General features: G+C 43.1%; 1 protein-coding gene across 2 annotated transcripts in view; it reads left to right on the top strand.

The window, feature by feature from the left end:
- ABCA3 (ATP binding cassette subfamily A member 3) overlaps positions 1-21,803 on the top strand; it is an 85,167-nt gene extending 63,364 nt beyond the window's left edge. For both annotated transcript variants that reach the window (XM_060786207.2, XM_060786208.2), the window contains exons 19-31: positions 237-540; positions 1,692-1,965; positions 2,366-2,570; positions 3,576-3,795; positions 4,753-4,911; positions 5,540-5,712; positions 6,727-6,861; positions 7,253-7,447; positions 10,211-10,398; positions 13,040-13,210; positions 14,352-14,539; positions 16,644-16,717; positions 18,008-21,803. In XM_060786207.2, the coding sequence (XP_060642190.2) occupies positions 237-540; positions 1,692-1,965; positions 2,366-2,570; positions 3,576-3,795; positions 4,753-4,911; positions 5,540-5,712; positions 6,727-6,861; positions 7,253-7,447; positions 10,211-10,398; positions 13,040-13,210; positions 14,352-14,539; positions 16,644-16,717; positions 18,008-18,139 (2,418 nt within the window). In that variant the 3' untranslated portion in view covers positions 18,140-21,803. The remainder of the gene's footprint in view (positions 1-236; positions 541-1,691; positions 1,966-2,365; positions 2,571-3,575; positions 3,796-4,752; positions 4,912-5,539; positions 5,713-6,726; positions 6,862-7,252; positions 7,448-10,210; positions 10,399-13,039; positions 13,211-14,351; positions 14,540-16,643; positions 16,718-18,007) is intronic.
- The last annotated feature ends 1,929 nt before the right edge of the window (positions 21,804-23,732 follow it).

Raw genomic sequence — 23,732 nt, 5'->3', positions numbered from 1 at the left:
GTGTATGCAGTTTAATAAACCTTTTCCATGTTTTTATGATAGACCCAATTAGGAAATGACATTCATAACCCAGGAAAACAAACTATGTTACATCATGTAATCAACTCCACAAAAGCCATACATGCAGATGCGGGGGACCTACCATATATCCCTCTACCTACCCATCTATTTACCCATTCCATGAATGGAGATTCCTTTACTTATTCTGCATTTCTGGATGTTCTGCTTGTTCCTAGTTCTACCTCTGCTGCCAGCAATTCTACGCCATGTTTATGAAGAGGGCTGTGTACAGTTGGCGCAACTGGAAGATGGTGGCAGCACAGTTTCTGGTGCCTCTCATTTTCACTGCCTTTGCCCTGGTTGTGGCCAAGACTTTCCCAGGGCCTCGGGACTCTTCCTTGCTGAAGCTGACCTTAAATCCATATGGCAGAACGACAGTGCCTTTCTCCACCTCGCAAGGATCCATCTTGGCCCAGAGGCTGGCTGCACAGTATCAGGAGACAGTGGAAGCTCAGGATCAAGGGCCATTGGAGGTAGTGGGTGAGTACCATGATGGGCAGAGAAGTGCAACATGGAGGAAAACATTATTCACTATAAAGTGCAGACATGGGCAAACTTTGGCCCTCCAGGCATTTTGGACTTCAATTCCTACAATACCTAACAGCCAGTAGGCTGTTAGGAATTGTGGGAGTTGGAGTCCAAAACAATTGGAGGACCGAAAATTGCCCATGCCTGGTCTAGCCCTTATCTTTTACTTGAACAAATGCAAGCTACTGTCTGAATAGAAACTCTGCATTGCATTACAGTTCTTAGAATCTTCTAATCAACATGACTAGTATATTTGAGCTGTTCAATTTTTGTGGCCCCAGATCTATTGAGACATGGGTTTCCACTTTTTGGAAAAATAAGAATTTTTGATTTAACATAGCTAATTTTCAGGCTGTTTGTTTCACAGTAAGTGACAAAGCAATGAATTGTGCATTTAAGGCCAATACTAGATAAGGACAGTAGTACAGCATCATCTGCATATAAGAGTAAATGAAAATGAGTAGAGTGGAATTTGGGACTACGACCATTCACCAATGCTAAAGCCTGAGATAAATCATACAGAAATATGTTGAATATAGTAAGAACTAGTATGCAGCCCCGCTTGACCCCACGCAAAGCACTAATTCTAAAAGTTAGCTGACCTTCTTCAGAGCATCTTATTTATTCATTCTACTTATTTACGACATTTCTATCCTCCTTTTCTCACCCCGGAGGGAACTCAAGACGGCTTTACATACAGACAACGATTTGATGCCTTAAAACACAATGTACACTTAAATAAATATTAAAATGAAATTAAGAAGTACATTAAAACAATTAAAACGTTTAAAAACAATACATTCAGAGTTAAACACATAATCCATGAGTGTAATTTGGGCCATTTCACATTGTTCCATGTCATTGTTCCATGTTTCCATGTCATTGTTCCATTGCACAAGTTCTCTAAGCGCTTGGTCACAAAGCCAATTTTCACTCTCTTGCGGAAGGTCAGGAGGGAGGGCGTTGATCTAATATCCCTGGGGAGGGAGTTCCACAGCCGAGAGGCCACCACTGAGAAGGCCCTGTCTCTTGAGATCAGAAATGCATCTGATTGGCTAACAAAAACAGTTAGAAAGATGTAAATGAAGCTGGCGTTGTTGCAGGTAACCTGCAGGAATACCTGATTTCTCGGGCGTCAGACGAAGGTGGGGCGTTCAATGAGCACTACCTTGCGGCTGCTTCGTTTGATGAAACTGAGGACCAAATGCAAGTCACCGCTCTCTTCAACAACCAGGCGTTCCATTCTTCTGCTGCTGCGCTGCTGCTGGCAGACAATGCCTTGCTGAAGCTGTTTGCTGGTCCAAATGCTTCCATCACTGTTGCTAACTTCCCACAGCCTCGCAACGTCACAGAGACAGCAAAGGATCAGCTCATGGAGTAAGTTTGGAATGATAACACTATGTAAAACAAAACTGAAAAATGTTCTGTTCCTGGTTTGAAAGTGTTATTCCTGTTTAATTGTGCGGTCCTTACGTTGAAAGTAGTTGTTCTGCCCCAGAAACTTTGTTTTTGTGGCTGCCACAAACTATGTTGTTGAATTGGTTGAGACTGGATGATGAGACATTCAGTGAAAAAATAGAGCAAAATGAGCTGCAAGATGTCCCTCCTGCAGAAACATTTTTTTTTGCAGTTTAATAAACTTTTTTCCCATGCTTTTATGATAGAATCAATTAGGAAATGAGATTTATAACCCAGGAACAAAAATGTGTTACATAGTGTAATGGGAAAATATGACTAAATTTTGGGATGACTGTGTTACCTTTTTATGTCCCATTAGAGGCCAGACAGGCTTTGCCATTGCAATCAACCTGCTCTATGGGATGGCTTCCTTGTCCAGCACCTTTGCTGTCCTGCTGGTCAGCGAGAGGGCCATCAAGGCCAAGCACGTCCAGTTTGTCAGCGGGGTCTATGTCGTCAACTTCTGGCTCTCAGCTCTCCTCTGGGACCTCATCAACTTCCTCACCCCATGCGTGCTCATGCTGGTGAGTCTGTGCCGTTTTCCTTAAATATGCCAAGCATCTGTGAAGTTAATGTGGTACTTGGAATGGACATTAGGACTTTGGAAGCATGGAGCTTATTACTAACTGTAATGATCAATTGCAGTTGAAGCAGTGGTGGACTTGGATTAGACTCTTCTGGGCTTGATGGAGTAATATAATCTCCTCCTCTAGGATAAGTCAGCATTTTGTGTCCTGAGATCAATCAATCAATCTTTAATATGGCCCAAAGACTCAATTTACTCAGCAGGGAAAGTGCACAGCAGATTCATAAACCGATAAGATCACTTAAAAATAGGACAAGTGCAATGCTAAATGCATATTAACAACAGTAAAAACACTGATTCTAATTCAGGAAGTTGTCTTATCTTGGCTGGCTACCTCAGAGAGAAACTTGGCAACAGAGTACTGGGGGATATTGTCACCTAGAAAAAAGGCTTTACATGGAATTGGGCTGATCTACCAGGTAGGACGTTCAGTAGTGAGTTAATAATATGTAGTTGAGTCTGCTTGTAAGAACTGCAGGACAATAAGATGTGATACATACATTCAACATCTTGGTTATTACAAGAAGGGCTAAGTCTTACGTTGTATGGGACTCCCTCCTGCAAATCTGCCTCAAAACACTTTGGATGGGAATATGTTGCACTTTGCCTTGGAGAATAGGCAGCAATATTTAGCCACAGTCAAGTTCTTCCCAGGTAATCCTCAGAGCTTGAGGTGCTTGTCTGTTCTTAAGATGAAAAGCACACATCTGCATTTTAGATGGATTAGGAATCAGCTGGTTTTCCCTGTACTGGACAGTAAGAGCACCTAAAGCTTCATAAAACTTATGTTCAACCATTTCAAAGCTCCCTGCTTGAGCAGTGATCAGCACAATCGTCAGCATAGATGAAACTTTCTATCCCTTCAGACAGTGGCTGGTCATTTCTGTAAGTGACTTGCAGTGTCCTGGGTTGTAACTTCACCTTATGCTGTCCGATCCTGCAGGTGATTTTCCAAGCATTTGATGTGAAGGCTTTCACGCAGGACAGCCACCTTGTGGACGTGATGCAGGTGTTCCTCCTTTACGGCTGGGCCATCATCCCACTCATGTACCTTTTCAGCTTTTTCTTCTCTGTTGCTTCCACGGCCTACACCCGCCTCACCATCTTCAACATCCTCTCAGGAACAGCCACGTTTCTAGCCGTTACCATCATGAGCATCCCAGGTAAGGGGCACACGCTTCCAAAACTTCCCTTTTTATGAACTTGTGTCAAATAATTACTGAGCAAAGTGAGGAATTCTAGGCACTACAATTCCCCCATCCAGATTATTTGTTTATTTATTTGCAACATGTATAGATTCATTATGTCCTGTTCCATCTCACCTATTATCCCAGAAGCACAGTGGACCCCTTGGCACTGGTGATTTCCTTCCCATAAAGCAGGGGTCAGGAACCTTCGGCCCTCCAGGTGTGGTGGACTTCAACTCCCACAATTCCTTGAGGCTCGGCATTCGCCCCAAAGGCTTACCTTGGCCTCAAGGAATTGTGGGAGTTGAAGTCCACCACACCTGGAGGGCCGAAGGTTCCCCATGCCTGCCATAAAGCAATGACAATGCACACAACTAATGCAAAAGTTTGCATTTTTAAAGACCCAGCAACACACCCTAAATCTAAAAGAAGATAAATATCACAACCTAAGGCATTCCCTAAAGACCTGGAGTGCCTCCTACTCAAAAATCATTCCAAATCAGAGGCCACTGCTTAATTCCCCATTTATTTATGGATAGGCATATAACATGGTTTAATTTCAATCAAATGAAAATCACACTTTAGCTCATTTTCACCAGCAAAATGGATGTCATAAATGCCCCATATGTACACCTACACTTTTTTAAAAGTTCCACCACAACAGTGCATCTGCACTTATGAATTAATGCATTTTGGCACCACATTAACCGTTATGGCACAGTTCTTGGGATTCCTGGGTGTTGTAGTTTGGTGAGTCATCAGTACTTTATGTGTAGAGAAGGCTAAAGATCTTGGGAAACTATGACTCACGAGATTCCATATAATTGAGCCACAGCAGCTACAGTGGTGCCAACATGCACCATGCCCCTGTCTTAAACAGTTCTACTCTCAGCTGCTACCTTCCAGTTCTCCTCCCTGTGTTTTGTCTTCTAGAACTCGGAATGGTGGATCTCTCCAAACTGCTGGATAAAATATTTTTGATCCTGCCCAACTATTGCTTGGGACAAAGCATCAGTGAATTCTACCAGAATTACGAGTTTATTCAGTTCTGCACCTCCTCCTTTGAGGCTGTCGTCATCTGCAGAGTGTTTAGTGAGTATTGATTGCATTCTGAACATAATGTTGATAGTAATTTTGTGCCCAAAACAACATTTGTGTACACTAAACTACCAAAGGAACAAAGGTGTGACTATCTTCTGTGGGGTATTTTGAAGTTCTGGGTCATGGAAACTAAATCTGTTGCGATATATGGCTTTCGTATTTTATATGAGATATGTTTTGGTGCATAACTTTTATATAAGTACATTTTAATACATGTATTTGTGGTGTTTATGCTGTGCTCATGTGTTTTAATTGTTCTGTAACCGGCCTCAAGGTGTGAGGAGAGGCAGGTAAGAAATAAAATTGTTGTTGTTGTTTTCTAACATGATATCCAAAATATTTAAAAGTTAGAAACAGAGAGCTAGTTAACTTCTTAATATTGTTCTTTTTATAGCTATATTTGAACAGATTAACTTGGTTTTTTCCACTGGGATGTGATCCAAATAGACTTGTGATGTTTTTCATCTGCGGTCATGTTGGATTTAGGAGGACTAAAACGATGTCGTCTGCAAACCTCTTCATGATGTGCTGATGGCCATTGGGTTTCATGCCTAGTCCATGAAGGTCAAGGGCACCGATATTTATCCTTCTTCTCCTCTTTTCTGCCCTGTCGTTCCAGATATTACTTACCAGACCAATTACTTTGCCTGGGAGAGCCCTGGGATCGGCAAATACCTGACAGCTATGGCATCGCAGGGTCTCGCCTTCCTCCTCCTCCTGTTCCTCATTGAGACCAACCTCCTTTGGAGACTGAGGAATATCCTCTGTGGAATGCATCGGAGGCGGAAATGGGTAAATAAATGGGAAGTGGGTGCAAATAAGATCCTTTATTTGCTGAAAGGCCTCATAAGCTATATGAACTTTGCACTCTAGGAATGAGCAATGCCTTTTTGCTCAAGGGCATTGCTGGTGCAAGACCCCAGTGCAAACATGCCAGCAGATGCCAGCAAGAATCATGCTGCTTCCAGAATCACAGACCTTGGACTCATCATAGAATCCTAGAGTTGAAAGAGACCCCGTGGGCCATCCAACCCAACCCCATTTTGCCAAGAAGCAGGAAAATCACATTCAAAGCACCCCTGACAGATGGCCCTCCAGCCTCTGCTTAAAAGCCTCCAAAGAAGGAGCCTCCACCACACTCCGTGGCAGAGAGTTCTACGACTGAACAGCTCTCACTGTTAGGAAGTTTGTCCTAATGTTCAGGTGGAATCTCCTTTCTTTCCTGTAGTTTGAAGCCATTGTTCTGCATTCTGGTCTCTGGGACACCAGAAAACAAGCTTGCTCCCTCCTCCCTGTGGCTTCCCCTCACCTCTTTGTACATGGGCCTCATCATGTCTCCTCTCAGCCTTCTCTTCTGCAGGCTAAACATGCTCAGCTCTTTCAGCCATTCCTCATAGGGCTTGTTCGCCAGACCTTTGATCCTTTGAGTCACCCTCTTCTGGACACATTCCAGCTTAAAGTCAACATCTCCCTTCAATTGTGGTGCCCAGAATTAGACACAGTGTTATTCCAGGTGTGTTCTGACCAAGGCAGAATAGAATACAGGGGTAGCATGACTTCCCTGGATCTAGACCAGGCATGGGCAAACTTGGGCCCTCCAGGTGATTTGGACTTCAACTTGCACTATTCCTAACAGTTGGTAGGAATTGTGAGAGTTGGAGTCCAAAACATTTTGAGGGCCCAAGTTTGTCCATGCCCGATCTCGACACTATACTCCTATTTATGTAGGCCAATGATTTGCCCATCTTGGCTGGAATTCTTTGGCATCTCTATATACTCATTGTTTGTTTTCTCTTGGCATTTAAGGTGATGCTGCTGAATCGAGTACCTGTATTGCCAGAAGACCGGGATGTAGCAGACGAGAGGAAGAAGGTTTTAGAATCGCCAACTGCGTCGCTGTCGTCCTTGAATAGCCCTCTTGTCATCAAAGAACTGACCAAGGTGAATGGGCACTTCTTCCATGTTGCTTTTAAACCTGAAGCTGTGTTTAGCTAACATGCTTTTATTTAGTTTTAGCAGTCTTATGAATACATCTATTATTATTATTATTATTATTATTATTATTATCTGTACATAACATCACAGCACACATGGACATTAGGTCCAAGTTGTTGTTATTATTATTATTACAATTATTAAGTATAGCAGGATTATTATTATTATAGTATAATAGAGTTGGAAGAGACCACATGGGCCATCTAGTCCAACCCCCTGCCATGCAGGAAAAGCACAATCAAAGTATTCCTAGAGATGGCTATGGAGCTGCTTCTCCAGAGCAGCCAGCCAGAGTAGCCACCCCCTAATGCAGTGGTTGGTTGGCCCTTCCTTCCAGGTGTACAGCAGCAGGGATCTATGCCTGGCGGTGGACAGGCTCTCCCTGGCCGTCAACAAGGGCGAGTGCTTTGGCCTACTTGGCTTCAATGGGGCCGGGAAGACCACCACCTTCAAGATGCTAACTGGAGATGAGAGCATCACGTCAGGAGATGCCTATGTAGATGGACACAGCATTCTGGCCAACATCAAAAAGGTAAGTAGCGGTGCCACAGTTTTTGAACATTCCATCATTTCTAAAGTGACCATAAGTCATTATCCATGGCTTGTGAAATTTATTTCTAGATGTCTGGCTTCCTTTGGCAATTTTTTAAAATTCCTGTCATACGGAGAAATGAAAAATAAGATCTGTTTTTAGCATTACCATTTAAAAGAGAGGGAAATAAAGGGAAAACACTCACACAATTGTAATAGAATTGTAGTTCATCTTTTTGTATGTGTGTTAGTTACCTGCTTTAAATGGTAGCTTGAAAACCAGTTTGCTCGCCCCAGTGTTTTTCTGCATAATGGCAGACTGTAAAAGAAATGGAAATTCAGATGGACAACTTCCACCCATGCCTTAGCAGAATTATGACATGAGGAAATTTAATAGATTAGGTATATGCATTCCATTTATTTCTAGGCTATGAAAAAAATGATCTTAGCTGCTAAATGCAGAGAAGCCTTGCTGCTGAATAAATTCGCAAGACATTTACTAACTTACTGATACTTATGATTTTCTTATATTACAAAAAATACTGTCCCAAATACATGGTCAGATCTGCCCTTTCCAGTTTGGCTGCCCAGGTCTTGTTAATGCATGCCAGCTTTGCTGCTTCATTATTGATCAAATGATGGGTGTACAAAATGTTATTACCCAACCTAGAATTAAACACCAGTTGTTTAATTATCATCATTTTATTTTGATTATTGTCATGTTACTTACATTGTTGTAATCTGCTCTGAGTCCCCTTGGGGAAATGGAGCAGGGTATACATAGTTCATTATTACTATTACTATTATTATTATTATTATTATTATTATTATTATTAGGATCAGGACCACCCCAGCAGCAAGCATTAAGGATTTAATCATCTGGCTAGTAATAAGTAATTTACAGCCAGGGTGGGGTAGCTTAAAGAGCACAAGCTTCTCTGTTAGAGTTGTTGTTGACAGAGTGTTGAGCTGTTGGAGATGGAGATCCTAAGTTTGAAGGACTAATGAAGAAGACCATAGAGAAGCTAATACTATGGAGAAGGTATGAACTGATGGGGAATGTTGGAAAGAAGGGCTAGAGAAGAGTCAAGAACATCAGTCAGATATAGGTAAACACTAGGCATGTGCAAAAAAATCGGAAAGCATCGTAAGTTGGATCAGTTATTATTTGTACTTACAATGCGATATCCGACGTGTATGCACAGAAATCAAAACTTACCCCATACTTTTTCATTTTAGTTTTGTATATCTCAATGTTCCCAATGTCGGTTTCATATTCAGAACAAGGGAGCAGAGCCATTGAGCCCAAAAGGCTGCCTGCCTGCCAGCCTGAAATTAATGGCCTTTCATCTGAGAAAAAAGGGAGCAGTGCACTTTGGGAACAGCATAGAAATCTGGGAAATGTACTTTGGGAAGGGGAATATCATTAGAAGAGTACACACCTTTCTTTTAGATATAAGCAATCAAAATCAGAAGTGTAATCTAGATTGGTACAAAGAGAGGAGTGTGGAAGATCTCAGTAAACAATAAGCTGACGGGAAATAATATGTAAAAAGTGATGTATGGAAAGAAATGATATTGAAGCAATATGGGTGAATTCTTAGAATATATAGTTGTCAAGGAAAAAGGCATAAAACCAAATCAATATACATTAGCATTTTGGAGAAGAGGTCACTATAAGAACTATTAATATTATGGATGAATACATTTATTTATTTATTTCGGGGATTTCTATGCTGCCTTTCTCCTGACAGACTCAAAGCGGCTCACAGCAATCATTAAAATAAACAAGGTGATATAAGACATCCATTGAAATAGACTATAAAACCAAAAACGTTACCAAGATGCTCCATCGATCATCTTATAAATAACTAAAATTCAATTAAACTAAAATACCTCTAAAATTTCTGGATATCCATAAAATGCAAGGACTCAATAAAATCAGTCAAAAGCTTTTTTTGAACAGGAATGTCTTCACTCCTTTCCTAAAGGACATAAGGGGGGGAGGGAGCTGATCTGTCCCCTGTGTGGTGGGTGCAGGTAGAGATTACCTGTATGAACATATATGAGGATGAATTGATTTATTATATGTTTTGTATTAATGTTAATTCATTTGTATAATTTATTTTATAAATAAAAATGTAATGTTCGTTTGTGGGATTAACATAACTCAAAAACCACTTGGCGAATTAACACCAAATTTGGACACAATACACCTGTCAGAGCAACAACTGACCATCACTCATAAAAACACTGAAAAACACAGCAGAAGAGACTTTAAAAGCCAACCCCCCCCCCCAAAAACATTGCAACACATGCACATATATATACATATACACAAATATGTACACACATGTACACATATATACATACACAAAACACATATGCACGGACTGGCCCACAGCAAGGTGTGGCAAGGGACAGCTAGTTAGGAATAAAAAGAAAGAAATGTAATCTGAGCCGTAGCTCAGTGTCAGTATTCCATTCAAATGAAATACATATTCATTTTTAAATTCTTCAGCTAGTCTGTGTTGTACATATAAGCAGATACTTTTTGCAGAATTTATTCAGCATTTTTCAGGCTAGGCAGGGAGAGAAAGCGATGCCAGCATCTCCTACCCAAGGTAGCTGCATCACTTGGCTTGACAGTAGCGCCAGCCCAGGACAACATTGCTGTTTGCTTTGATGGAAGTGGAACACCTCCAATAAGGGGCTAGTGGGTGGGCTTGCTCTGCTCTTTCCTTGATCTGTCCCTTGCCTGCAGGTCCAGCGGCGCATTGGCTACTGCCCGCAGTTCGATGCCCTCTTGGACCACATGACAGGGAGAGAGACCCTGAGCATGTATGCCCGGCTGCGGGGCATCCCGGAGCGCTACATTGGCAACTGTGTGGAGAACATGCTCCGAGGGTTGCTGCTGGAGCCCCACGCTAACAAGCTTGTCAGGACGTACAGGTGAATGGCTGCTGAACAAACCCCAATCCCCTGACCTTGAGCCTCCACATTGCCACTACTCTGTATTAGGCTTGTGCAATCTGGGTGAACCACAATCTATTTCTGTGTTCCGGATTTCAGTGGGGGTCCTGATCCATTTTTCAGGAACTCCTGTATTTGGGAGGATGGAAATCTGTTTTCGATCTGGGAAGCCAAAATATCCGTTTTCTATCCAGCCTATTGGCGGCAGGGAGGGGGGACTTCCCACAGGCTCTCCTTCCCATCATTTTCGGCATCGTGTTTGGATGATTGAATGAATGATTAAGACTTTATTTCTATCCCACACTATCTCCCCAGTGGAAACTCAAGGGGGCTTACAGCATATAGAGAGGCAAACATTCAATGCAGTATAAATGTCCTTATACCCTTCATTAAGAACTGGATTAAATACATCAGAGTTAAGATACTATTCTTTCTGTGATCCTTTCCCTTCTGTCTGTAGAGGAGACCTGGGTTTAATGTTACATTAAAGCTGTTTCTACTCTAGAGATAGGAGCCGCAGGTGCCCGCTCTCTTCCTGAAGCAGGCAGTTTTCCAAGGCATTTTAAGAGGGCTTCCCATTTCCCAGGGAAGGAAGAGGGATCGACCTGGAGGTTTCCTACCCTGGGCTTCCTTTAAAAAGCCCGTTCTTCTCTCTTGATTTGGAGGCTCTGCAGTGGTGCCTCCCTCCCTCCCTGCACTCCATGTGTAACCAAAACCAGCCAGTTTTTAACAGCCACTGTTATGTTGCGGCTGGTAAAAAAATGGCGGCAGAGCCCATGCCATTAAGGGCTTCCGAACAAGCCAAAGGCAGATGTCCAAAACGAAGACTATTCTGTACAAGGATAACTCAGCTCCCTTCCTTTTCTCTACTCAGGAGATGATTCTTTTTATTTTGAAGATAATTTAAAAGATTCTCTCTTTTTTATTCTTCAATATTTTTTACCCATGTACTGTAGCCTTAATTGTTTACATGTGTTGTACATGTATCATCTGCTTTCATTCAATGGGCTGTTGTTGACATCTTTTATTTAAAAAAAATAATTAATTTTTTTAAATATAAAAGCCACCTGTGTTGTCCACCCCTCCTTCCTCCCTCCGACCATATATTTATTCTATACTATTCTCTTTAACTATGTGCAGTTTTTGTTATTTCTGTAAGATGCTTGCCTTGGCTCCCCCTTTTTAAAGCCACCCCATATATGTCATCCATTTGTTCTTTATTTCTTTTATTTTATGTTCTTGCATATCATCCCTCCATTACACTTGTTGTAATTTGAAATTGGATGTGATCATATAGAGAACTATTCCAATTTTATATGGCTATTGCCAAGTTTCTCTCTGAGGTAGCCAGGATAAGATTGAGGCTGAAACTTGCCGTGTCTCTGTTTGCAGTGTTCTTACCTTTGTTCATATGCATCTTGTCCTGCATTTAATTGGTCTTATCTGTTTATGAAACCATTGGATTTGTGCACCTTGTGCCACTTAACAAATTGGGTCTTCGGACTGTAATAAAGTTTTTGATTTATTGGATTGATATTTGGTTCAAACCTATGTATGCTGTTGCTGGATAAGTCAGAGGTTGAAAGCATTGTTGTATAAGTTGGAGATTGAAAACTGGTCAGTCAAACATTCTTGATGGATCTGCTTCATGAAAGAAGCCTTAGCCCCAAGACCTGAGCAGGACTGTTGAGTATAGGGTGACCTGGAGTTTTCTCCTTTGTGGGGTCTCCATACATTAGAGTCAAAAAGAGAGCACTTGGCAGGAAGTCTTAGTTTTGTGGCTGAAAGTACAGTTGACACAGTTCCATCACTGATGTCAGATTCCACACTATGCTCTTGTAACACTGCTTTTGTCATTATAATCCCTGTGGCTCCATGAGGAATGAGGAAGAACATAGGAAAACTTCCCAATAGTGAAACCATGAGAAAATAAATGTGGCAACCGGAGACCTGATCACATTAAGAAAGACACAGTTTCTTGAGACAGTTTGATAATTATTTTGAATGGGTCCCATCACACGACGTTCCATTAGGATGCCCCATCCTGTCAGTATTCTGTCAGGCCCCATTTGCAAAGGGTCACAGAAACCAGGGATTTGCACATGGAATGCTAATCATGTTTTTTTGAAATGCTGCGGATTTTTCCATTGCTGAAGCTCTGCTTTTGTATGCGATAGGAAAATCTGTATGCACCCCATCAGCAACAATACTTTTTAAAAAGTAATTGAGTGATGTTTTGAATTGATTGGGAGGAGCCAGCCTTCTGTGTTGCGAGGAGTCTAAGAATCGTAATAATCAGGTGTGATGAGGAAGGAGAGGACGCATCCCATCTCAATAACAGGATGCATCCAGTCCTAAAAAAATATGGGATGGAGACTGATATAAATGGGTTATATCACAATGTGATAAGGTTCCAAGGAACGCACTAGGTTGGGGTTGGGCCCCAGGGACTGAGCTTCCTACTCCTGGTTTACACTAGTTGTCAGTGGCATTCAAACAGATGTCTCTCCAGCCTTACATGATGAGACCCTCTGCATGAAAAGCCCCTTGGGTGAGAGTGCTTTAGGGCTCTGTTCCAGCCCAACAGCCATTCTCAAGGCTGCCACGTTTGTCTCCGCAGCGGGGGCAACAAGCGGAAGCTGAGTGCCGGCATTGCACTGATCGGCGGCCCGCCTGTCATCTTCCTGGATGAGCCATCAACCGGTATGGACCCTGTGGCCAGGCGCCTGCTGTGGGATGCGGTGGCCAGGACGCGGGAGTGTGGCAAGTCTATCATCATCACCTCTCACAGGTGGGCTCTGTTTTCCTGCTAGTTGGCCTCTGCTGGCAGGTTGAAAGGACAGCATATAAACGGGGAAGTGAGGCTCTCTCGCGTCATTCAGTTATATCCCGAAAAACGAGTGGCTTCTTTAAACAGAGACTCAGGGAATCTCAGAGTAGGAAGAGGGACCCCAAGGTCCACCTAGTCCAACCCCTTGCCCTGGAGGAATGCAGAGCTAAAGCACTCCTAAAAGATGCCTGTCCAATCTCTGCTTCAAGGGCCTCCCAAGAGAGCAAGGCAGTCCATTCCACTATCAGGCAGCTCTTGCTTAGGTGCAATTCTTTTCTTGTCATTTGAATCCATTGGTTCCATTAGGATGCCTAGATGCTCAGGCAACATCATACTAAAAGCTCAGGTGATGTAGATACACATTTAATGACATATTTTACACACATTATAGAGACCATCTGTTCTGCTGAGAGAGCCTGGACTTCCTATCCAAAGCACATTTGCCTGTTCTGTGCACAGCATAGAGTTCTCAGAAATGGGGGAGGCTACCCAGGAACAGACTTTGGGAAAGTTACTTTTTTGGACTTCCAGTTGCCACACTGAATTGGCATTGCTAGGATCTTTAGTTCTGCCAAAGTAATTCTGTCCAAAAGTAGATCTGTCTTTTCCAAGCACTGTCCAAAAACAGCTTTCTTCTCTGCCTTGTAGCCAAAAAGGAGGATAAGCTGTAATAATAATAAAACTAATAAAACTTTATTTATATCCCGCCACCAACTTCACAAAGGGGCTCGGGGCAGCTAACATGAGGCCAAGCCCAAATAATTACAATAAAGCAAAGTAAAGTACATACAAAACAGATGATAACATCAAATAAAAATGCTTAACAATAACATAGTAATGCCATAAAATAATGTCAACAATGTAATAAAAACAAAGTATAAAATGCTAAAAAAATTGAACAAGGGCGAGACTCAGAGCTGTACTCTGAGCACTTCCAAAGTGCTGTTCCTGCTTAGCTGCCAGGAATAATCTGGTTGGTTGAAAATAGAGATGTTTTCCTGTCGTCATTGACATGTTTTGCTTCTGTAGCGCCCGAGGCCACTGCTTTCCCTTGTCGGGTGGGTGATTTGATGTCAGTTTGGCCTTGTGTTTTGTTCCACAGCATGGAGGAGTGTGAGGCCCTGTGCACCCGGCTTGCCATCATGGTCAATGGGCAGTTCAAATGCCTGGGCAGTCCCCAGCACCTCAAGAGCAAATTTGGCAGCGGGTACACGCTCCTGGCCAAAACCCACAGTGATGAGGAAGACAACCTGCAGGCCTTCAAAACGTTTGTGGAGAAAACCTTCCCAGGTACGTTGTGCAGAAGGGCAGCCAAGGCAAACATCCTATACGGGGGGGTCTGCTCCTGCTGCTTAATAGATTAGTAATTTGTTTCGGAGATTCAGGTGGCCCCCACTCCGTTTTGTAAGATTTGGAGGGATCCCATTTTGTTTCGTAATCCGAATCTCCCAAACTTCATAATTGTTTTGTTAAGATTTGTTCCATTAGTGGCAATGGGGAATATTTCAAGGCTTGTTTCTCTGTCATTTTTATGGCTATCAGGATGAAACTCGGCACAATTTTAAGCAACATTTATGACTTTAAGCCTGCCAAGTTTCAGAGCGTTTTGATCATCCACCGATTTTTAGGAGATATTTAAAGTTTTTACAAATAGATATATTTAAAAACCCTTCAAATCACATCAGCTCCCTTGTCCCCTCCCACTCAGGCAATTACAGAGTCTGTTATGTTGGGGAAAAAACACACATCTTGAAATGCACCAAAACAACAAATCTTTACTAATTTGTATTTCATAATGCCTTGGAAGAGTTCTGCTCCCATTAGCAAATCAGAGATCTGTATTAATAAATATCAGAATTCCAAAATGGACCTCCAAAGATTTGCACAGTCCTACTGCTTACCAGTAGGGGAGGGAGGGAGGCAGTTCATTCCCATTCTGGGAGAAAAGCAGAATGTAAACCCAATAAATAAACCAAACAAGGAAGCGGTTGATCTCCGTTCAGCACTGGAAAAAAATCAGAATGTGCCATCCTTTACTTTGGAGAAGTTTGGGATGGAATGCACAGGGCGAATGAATAATCCTTTGGTCCATTTAAGAAAGACACACACATGTGTTAGCCAGCAACACAGGTCACGAACAGGAGGAGAATCCAAATGGTTAGGGAAGAAAACCTTGTCTGTCCCCCGCTTTTTCCATATTGGTCAGCCAAGTTTCTCTGCTCTCTTGCCTCCAGTGAGTTCAAGTGCTAAAGATAACTCTCCTCTTCCTCCTCCCAATGTTATTTTTGCAATAGATGGATAGATGTTAGCCTCCTTGGGTCCCCATAGGGAGAAAGTTGGGATATAAATAAAGATAACAACAGCAGCAGCAGCAGCCCTGGGAGGAGATTAGTCCAAGAGAGGCCAGCTCAATGACAAAGACTGAGTTTCAAATTGACCCCATGTCTTTCAAATCCAAGCCCAATGTTTCGTCTCAAAGGCAGGCAAGACCCAGCAGCCCATTGTCTTTCTCCCAGGACTGCCATGCCAACGCCAAACTTTCAGCTTGATAAAACAACTTGGGACCTTGAGACAAAATGAAATATGTTGGGATTCTTCGGTTTGATTTTTCTCCCAGTGGCAGGTGTATCTTGGGGGCCACGTGGCCACAGAAATAGAGCAAGTTCTCCACTAAAGAACTAAGTCCTAGGAGTTGTCATTTGGAGAGACACCAGCCCTCCTTGGCAGAGAAGACTGGAGGCCCTGCAAAACTCCCAGGATTCTATGCCATTGAGCCATGGCAGGGAATGTGGAGCCAGAGTGTGTTAATTCTACTGTGTAAATACACCCTCTGTTTCAAATGCTCAGCACTGCGTTGGCCCTTGTGGGTGTTTGAAGTGCTCCCCAATCCATACGATAAGAAGTTGTCCAGTAGTATCCTGATCCATACGATAAGAAGTTGTCCAGTAGTATCCTGATCTCCTGTCCTGAAGAATAGAAGGCCCAAGCTGAATGAATGCATGAATAAATGTATTATGTTCAACAGATCAGATAAACAAGCAGAACCAAACAAATAATATTAATAACAAGATTATAGACAAATAGATATAATTAAACAGAGGTAAAGCTTCCCTTAAGTTTGTGGTGACCCTTTTTGCCGACAAGTGAACGCTATGACCCAAAAGCCGGCTGCTTTGAATGTTGCCATTGGATTCTGATCTGCCAGCAAGTAGTATTTGTAAAACTCCTCAGTTCTTCCAGGGATGCTTTGTAGAACCGGATGAATCTCAGACAGGCCCAAGCTGAGATAGGCTTCTGCATGAGGGAAAACACATCTTCACATTTGGGTATCCTTAGCTGCTTTCGGAGAACCTTTTGCACTTCACTGGGAAACTCTTTTTTTCTCCTCTTCCAGGGAGCGTCCTAAAACATGAGCACCAAGGCATGGTCCATTATCACATCACCAATAAGAACCTCAGTTGGGCACAGGTAAGTCCTGCAAGGAAGTGTGAGCAACAGGGAGAGTTATGTATGTAGATAACGGGGCTGGCTCTACCATTGGGAAGAGTACATACAGTATTGGCTTTAGGTGCAGTTACAGGGAAGGAGGCAATGGCATCGATCCTCGGCTGTTGTTCTGAAGAAGAGAAGGATGTCCTGTCGCTGGTGCTGACATTACATTCATCTCTCTGTTGTCTCTGTGGCCAACTTTGGATCTATAGGATGAGGAGTGCCTCATGTCTCACTTTTGGCTAGGGACGGTACATGTTAAAACCCACAAACATTACAAGTATCATATTACTCGTCCCAGGAGTAAATAACACTTGCCAATCCACATTTAGGTGCCTCGAACATTAGCCTGCTGATTACAAAAATGGCACCAGTTTCCCCCCCTCTGGTCTAGTTCTTGAGATACAGAACATAATGCCGTCTACCAGAGGTCATCTGTTTGCCCATAGAAAATGATATGATAGCCATATCTCAGAAACTAAAACTGATGCGGTCTGTCCAATGCAGTTTTCTGAATTAGTGCCCCCAAATAATCCCAGGAACAAACCTAAACACCAAGAAACATTCTACAGGCAGTCCCCAAGTTACAAACATAAATGACTTACAAATGACTTCTAGTTAAGAACGGGGCTGAGACAACAAAAAGTGAGAGGGGTCTTATATATTGTTAGTAATACATACACACACATACATATACACTGGCAGTCCCTGAGTTACAAACATCTGACTTACAGATTCTCCTAGTGAGGGGAATCTCTCTCTCTCAGAAGAAAGGAAAATCCACTCCTGGAAGAGTTAATATCATGGAAAAATGGGGAAAAGGGGTCTCAGGTGAAGCTTTGTCCCAATTCTTTGTTTCCACAACAAGACAAATTTTCCAAAATCCAATTCTCACAGGGAGAGAAAGTGAAGTGAAATCTTCTGAACTGGGGCACAGATAGCAAAGGCTTAACAAGATATGCTATCCAATACACATATACATGCGTGCACACACATGTAGGCTGGAGTTACACTTTTAAAAATGTCCCTGTTCCAACTTCAATACAAATTCAACTTAAGAACAAACCTGCAGAACCTATTCTGTTTGCCACTTGGGGACTGCCTGGATTTTCTTAGGCTGTGTCATACTTAAGAATTACTTTGGGGGGAACTGGGACGAAGACCAGAGAAGAGCAAATATGCATTTTATTCCCCCCAGAAATGTTGAGACATTTTGCTGGATTGGGATTCCTTCCTTCTCCCTTCATCTTCTCCTTTCCTCCCTCCCAGGTGTTTGGGGCTCTGGAAAAAGCCAAAGAGAAGTACTGCGTGGAGGATTATTCCGTCAGCCAAATCTCCTTGGAGCAAGTCTTCATGAGCTTTACGCGCTTCCAGCACTACACAGAGGATCGAGGGAAATGAGCCGCAAGGGCCCCTCTCTCCTCTGACTCCGCGGTTTGAACCCGCTGCCTATATATATAGTATACATAGAGACAGTAATTTATATCTCAACTACGTCTTTAACCATGCATCCAAGGGTCGTGGTGCAAGAGTGTGCAGGGGCGTGCCTGTCTGTCCGTGTGTCCATTTGCACGTGCAAGGACGAATGAAGACCTCCTTCTCGAATCAGCACTGGACAACTGACATCTTTCGCTCCGTTTTCACACTTAGCAAGTGGAGACGGTGCTCCATTGCGGCCCAGGTATGACTGGACATCGAGATAAGAGCTTTCCGACGCTTCCACTGGATTGGTGTCGGCATCATTGACCCTTGCATGCCCCGTGTATGGGGCGCTGGCAACGCACATATCCATATGGCTGCGACTCGTGTCTGTATGTACAAAATCCCTGTGGCATATCTGTGTGAATGAGCTCAGTCGTCCTCTGTTCACTTCCGAAGATGCAAGGGGAAGGATCAAAGCAGTGCGGAACCAACCACATCTCCCAGTCTGGGCTGCATCACTTCCAGGGGATTGGATGTTGCGGACTGGGGAGGGATGCCTTTTGCTGTGGGGAGACTGGCCATGCTGCTGCTGCTGCTGCCCAGAGAGGCGGAATAGCAGAGGGACCATTCCTGGAGGAGGTATACTCTGCATCTGCATATTTCTACGTCCATTTTCCTCTTGATTAAGAGGCCGCGGGCAAGGTTCAGTCACGTTGCCATTCCAAAATAGCTGCTGAGGTTTAGACCGAGGCTTCCCGAACTTTGCTCTGGCAAAAAAATTGAAGTTCAGCTCTCCTGATTCCCAGACAGTATAAGTTCCGAAAAAAGAACAACATTTAAGATAACAACAACAACAACACTTTATTTATATTCTGTTCTCCTCCTCAAGGGGACTCAGAGCGGATTACAACATATAAACAATCACAGGCAAACATTCAATGCCTTGTTCCAGATGAGAATACACAAATACACAGACAAAGGCAAAGGTTTCTCCTTTCATTTCTGGCTCTGGTATGCTGCACATCCCGTTTTGAGTCCCAACTCCTTAGAGGAGACTCATGAAATCAATAGGGTTTTTCAGTATGTTGGCTGTGCATCCAGCAGGGACCTGTCCATTGAAAAGGCATTTCCGTCTTCTTTCTGGTTGACTTGTGTTCTTAAGAAAGGAAGGCAGTGAAATAACTTGCTTTCCACATCTTTGTTGGTTTTCTATTTAATTTTATTTTTAAGCCTATGGTCCTTGTTATCTCTTTTCAAAAAAGGATGATGTTGAAATTGTCCAAAGGAAAAGCTTGGCCTATTTTACTAGTGATGACATGCTGAACTTGTGCATCTCTGAGGCTTAGTAGGATGAAACCTTGGATCCCAGAGCATCCGCTTGCCGCTGCTGAGGTACGGGTTGGTCCAATCTGTCATGACAGTTACTCCTAGGAGTACATTTGCACACCTTTTTGGTTACTAAAATGACAAGTGAGGATAGTAAGGAAATGCGTGGAGGAGAGGATTCAAGACCAGAAAAGGGAGAGGAGGGTGCTTCATGTTATCATTGAATTGTGATGAACACGGCTGCCCTTGAGAGTGATGATGCCTTTCCTTGGAGGATAAACAAACCCATGGTCACTCATCCAGGGCCATTAGTCCCGAAGGCTATTTTCAACCTCCATGTTCAGAGGCAGAGTTGCTTTCACCTGCTTGCATTCTTAGAAGTAACCCAACTATGCATCTCTTAATGGTTCTTCTTTGAGTCCCCCTTGGGCGCCTCTCTGCCTGTGCATTGCGAACATCATTTGCTTTCCCCAGTCCTTTATGGGAGGGTCTGTGGCACTTTAAACTCTGTGGTAGGAGTCAAGCATGCAGTATCTTTTCCTCAAGACCAGACCCTCCAGCTTTCGAGGGAGACAGTATTGAACAGGTTTCTTTGACCAAACCTTCATCATCAGTTCTATAAAGAACATTGATTAATGGCTGTTCCTTCCATCAGCTTTTCGCTTTGTCTTCCTTTCCAGTTTTTGTCTGTTGCAATTGTCACATTCTGACCAGTTGCATTCCTTTAATTTATTTGGGGAGACTTATCAGAATGTCCTGCTTCGGCTCTCCTTGAAACGAAACTCCCATTTTGGGGTCTGACCTCTCTCATGTCCTGCTGACCTGGAAACCTTGCACATTGTTTCAAAGCAGCGGCATTGCCTTATTAGTCTTTTCCACCAATATAAGTCTTCTTAGCTCTTGGTGGAAATCCCAGCCCAACAAATGACCTCCTTTTGGAGACAATAGCCAGGAGCTGAAGTCAGTTGGATTGCATGGCTCCGCCTCTTGCGGCATTTCATTTGACACACATCCTATGGTGGGATGGAGCTTTTTCTTCTTCCAGTCTTTGTTTTACTACATGTTTTAAAAAAGGATGGGGAAACTAAGGCCCTCCAGATGCTCACACTTCTAGGAAACTGTTCAAAACATCTGGACAGCAAAATGTCCCTTACCCTTCTGTGAAACTGCAGCTGCTCCTCTCCCCAACACTTCCTTACTTGTCCATTTTTATCAGTGATTTTTAAACTTCCAGGGATTTACCCTGTAAGTAATTCTCCCATTTCTGCCGAAAGTGAGGCTTCAATGGCCTTTCCCTCCCTTGCGTCAGCTCAAAGGGCATCTTCTCAGGTGCAAAGGGTTGTCTGCAATGTTTTGTGGCCAGGATGGGAACTGTGGGCAAGATCCTACATGACTTCAAACATCATGTGGATGTCTGCTCTTGCATTATGCTTCCACTGCACAACCCCTGGAATGGATGGGAACATAATGCCACACGTTCATATGGGTAGTATTTGCTCATTAAGTGAAAGTTGAAGCGCAACTGCATCGCACTGCATGTAGCTGGATACAACCAGCAGCATTGTCCACACGATTTGCCCAGCATGTGTAGCACAATGTACGCCTGCATCATGTCATCAACAAGGTGCTAGCCCAGGTGGCAGACTGCAACTCCCAGCATCCAGCTGTGCTGGCAAGGGCTGAGGGGACTTGCAGTCCAATGACATCTGGAGAGGCATGTGTCCCCATCCCTGGCGGAAAGCACCACTTGGAGTGTCCCAAATATGTAAATGGTTGGTGTTATTATTTTTGTACCTTTCCTTTGATTATACCAAATACCGTCCTCTTGCACAAATCACTGCTATTTTGCACAGTGTGTGTGCGTATGTCTCTGTGTGTCTGTATTTGTATGAATGCATCCAAACATTCTCTAACATTTCTTAGGTCTGTCTCTGCACCAACACCTTGCCCCAAACAGGATTATGTAGCGACTCTTTTCATTCGGATGACAAGCAGAAGCTAAACGCCCGTCCTTTGCTCCTCTTGGACACCAAGCCCCACTTGTGAAAGGTCTTCTAATCTGCAAGCCCCTGTGTGAGATTTGCCCCATATTTCACTTCCAAGTTTTGTTCTGTTTTATGGGGAGGAGGTTTGTGTTTTTGTGTTTTTAAAGACTAGGAAGACACAGGCTGGGGACCAAGGGACAGGTACAAGGCTCGTCCGTGACTCAGACCAATACGTCGGTGTACCCGTCCACTCTTTGGTGGCTCTTATGTAATGCATTGGCTGTCATGGTTACATTCCGCCCCATCTCCAAAAAATAAACTGAATTTTCAAAGTGGTGTCTCTTCTTCTTTCCACGGTCTTTGTTCACCAAGGTTTTTTAATGCACTGAGCAAATTGCAAATACATTGTGTATATATCTGGCATCCCTTTGCTACCCACAGCTGAAATGTTTAGGAAGTTCTCATCCAAGTAAAACTTGGGAGGATGCAACTTTCAAGGAAGCTCGTTATGGGGGCAAATGTTCCCATTGTTACAGATCCTATGTAACACTGCTGAAGAATAAAGCTTTCTGTGAAACATTAGTAAAGGAATGGGTGCTAACCTGGGCAAATCTGGGAAGCCACTCCCTTTAACTGGTAAACATTAGTATTGGAAGGGGCAAAGAAGCACGCTGCTATCCAATGAGACAAAGATATTGACCAAGGAAGTACTAAACGCCTTTCGTGTAACAAGTACAGTTGTTCTTATGCTGCCATAACTTCCAGTTACATGATTTGTTTCTACGCAAGGTAAGGGGATGTCTTCCTGGGTGCTCATCCTCTGTGCTTTTGCCAAAATCAACCATCTCAGAAATGGCAAGGCAGCTTCACATAACCTTTCATCACACGAGAGAAAAAATCCACTTAAAATCTGCTTTCTGCCTCTTGCAGAATTTTATAGTTTGTAGTTTAGTGAGGCTGTTAAAGTCTCCTCCCTAAACTACAAACCCCAGAATTCTGCAGGAGGCAGAAACTGGATTTTAAGTGGATTAATTCCCTAGTGTGGTGAGGCCCTTAATGCTGTCAAAAGCCAAATGTACATCCTGCAATGTCAGTCTTTGAAACATGGAGGTTTGCACATTACATTCAACCTTTTGGATTTGCATGTTAAACTTTAAAACGCCATCCGCTCTTGAACGTTTTGGTGGCTGGGGCTGTGTTTTGATCCGAAATGGATGCCATGCAAGATCTGCTTCTGAAACACATGTGCCTTCATAAATAACGTCATGTGTCAACATTTGAAACATTTTCAGTTCCTGGTTTGAAAGTTATTTTCTTTTTAATTTGGTGCTCCTTACTTTGAAAGTAGTTATTCTACCCCAGAAACTTTTGTGGCACAAATTGGGTTGAATTGAAAAACTAGACCAAAATCTGCTATTGCAAGATGTCCTTCCCGCTGAAACAATAATAAACTTTCCCCATGTTTTTATACTAGAACCAATTAGGAAATGACATTGATAACCCAGGAACAAAAATTGTGTTATGGAATGTAATGTAGCAATCGGCCTTTGCCAAATTAATGGCCATATTTGAAACCTCAAGGAAATAGATGGCAGTTGTTTGGAGTCATAGAATCCTAGATTTGGAAGCAACCACAAAGGCCATCCAGGAAGACACAATCAAAGCACTTCCAACAGATAGCCATCCAGCCCCTGTTTAAAACTCCCCAGAGGAAACTCCAGGGAAGCCTATTCTCCTGCTGAACAGCTCTTACTGTCAGGAAGTTCTTCCTAATGTTTAGGTAGAACCTCCATTGTATCAGTCTTGAAAGTATCAGAAAATGAGCCTTGCCCCTTCCTCCTTGATGTGACCTCCTTTCCAATATTTAAATATGGCTGTCATGCTCCCTCCTCTCTCAGCCTTCTTTTAAGCTAAACATACCCATCGCTCTGAAGTTATGCTATCTCACCAGAGTCTTGGAAGTGTGTCTGACAGTTTTAGTCACTGAATAGATCATACAGCTAAACCTACCTTGAAAGCCCTGCAACCAATTCCAAGGTTGTTGGAGAGCAAGAGGGATCAGCATCAATGCATTTGACTGTTTTCCTTTAGCTGGATGCAGTGCACGGATATCAACTGCAGGGACATGGCACCGATGCTTGTTGTGTCACAACCAGCGAAAGGGAAATAGCTCCATGTGTCGCCACTGGCCCCTTCGTTTAGATGGGACTGTGTGGCTGAGAAGGTAGACTGGATAGACAGCAGTGGGAAGTGTTCTGTAT

This window comes from Anolis sagrei, chromosome X (genome assembly GCF_037176765.1).
Source record: "Anolis sagrei isolate rAnoSag1 chromosome X, rAnoSag1.mat, whole genome shotgun sequence".
NCBI classification, from domain to species: Eukaryota; Metazoa; Chordata; class Lepidosauria; order Squamata; family Dactyloidae; genus Anolis; species Anolis sagrei.
This window is presented reverse-complemented; position numbering and strand designations above follow the sequence as displayed.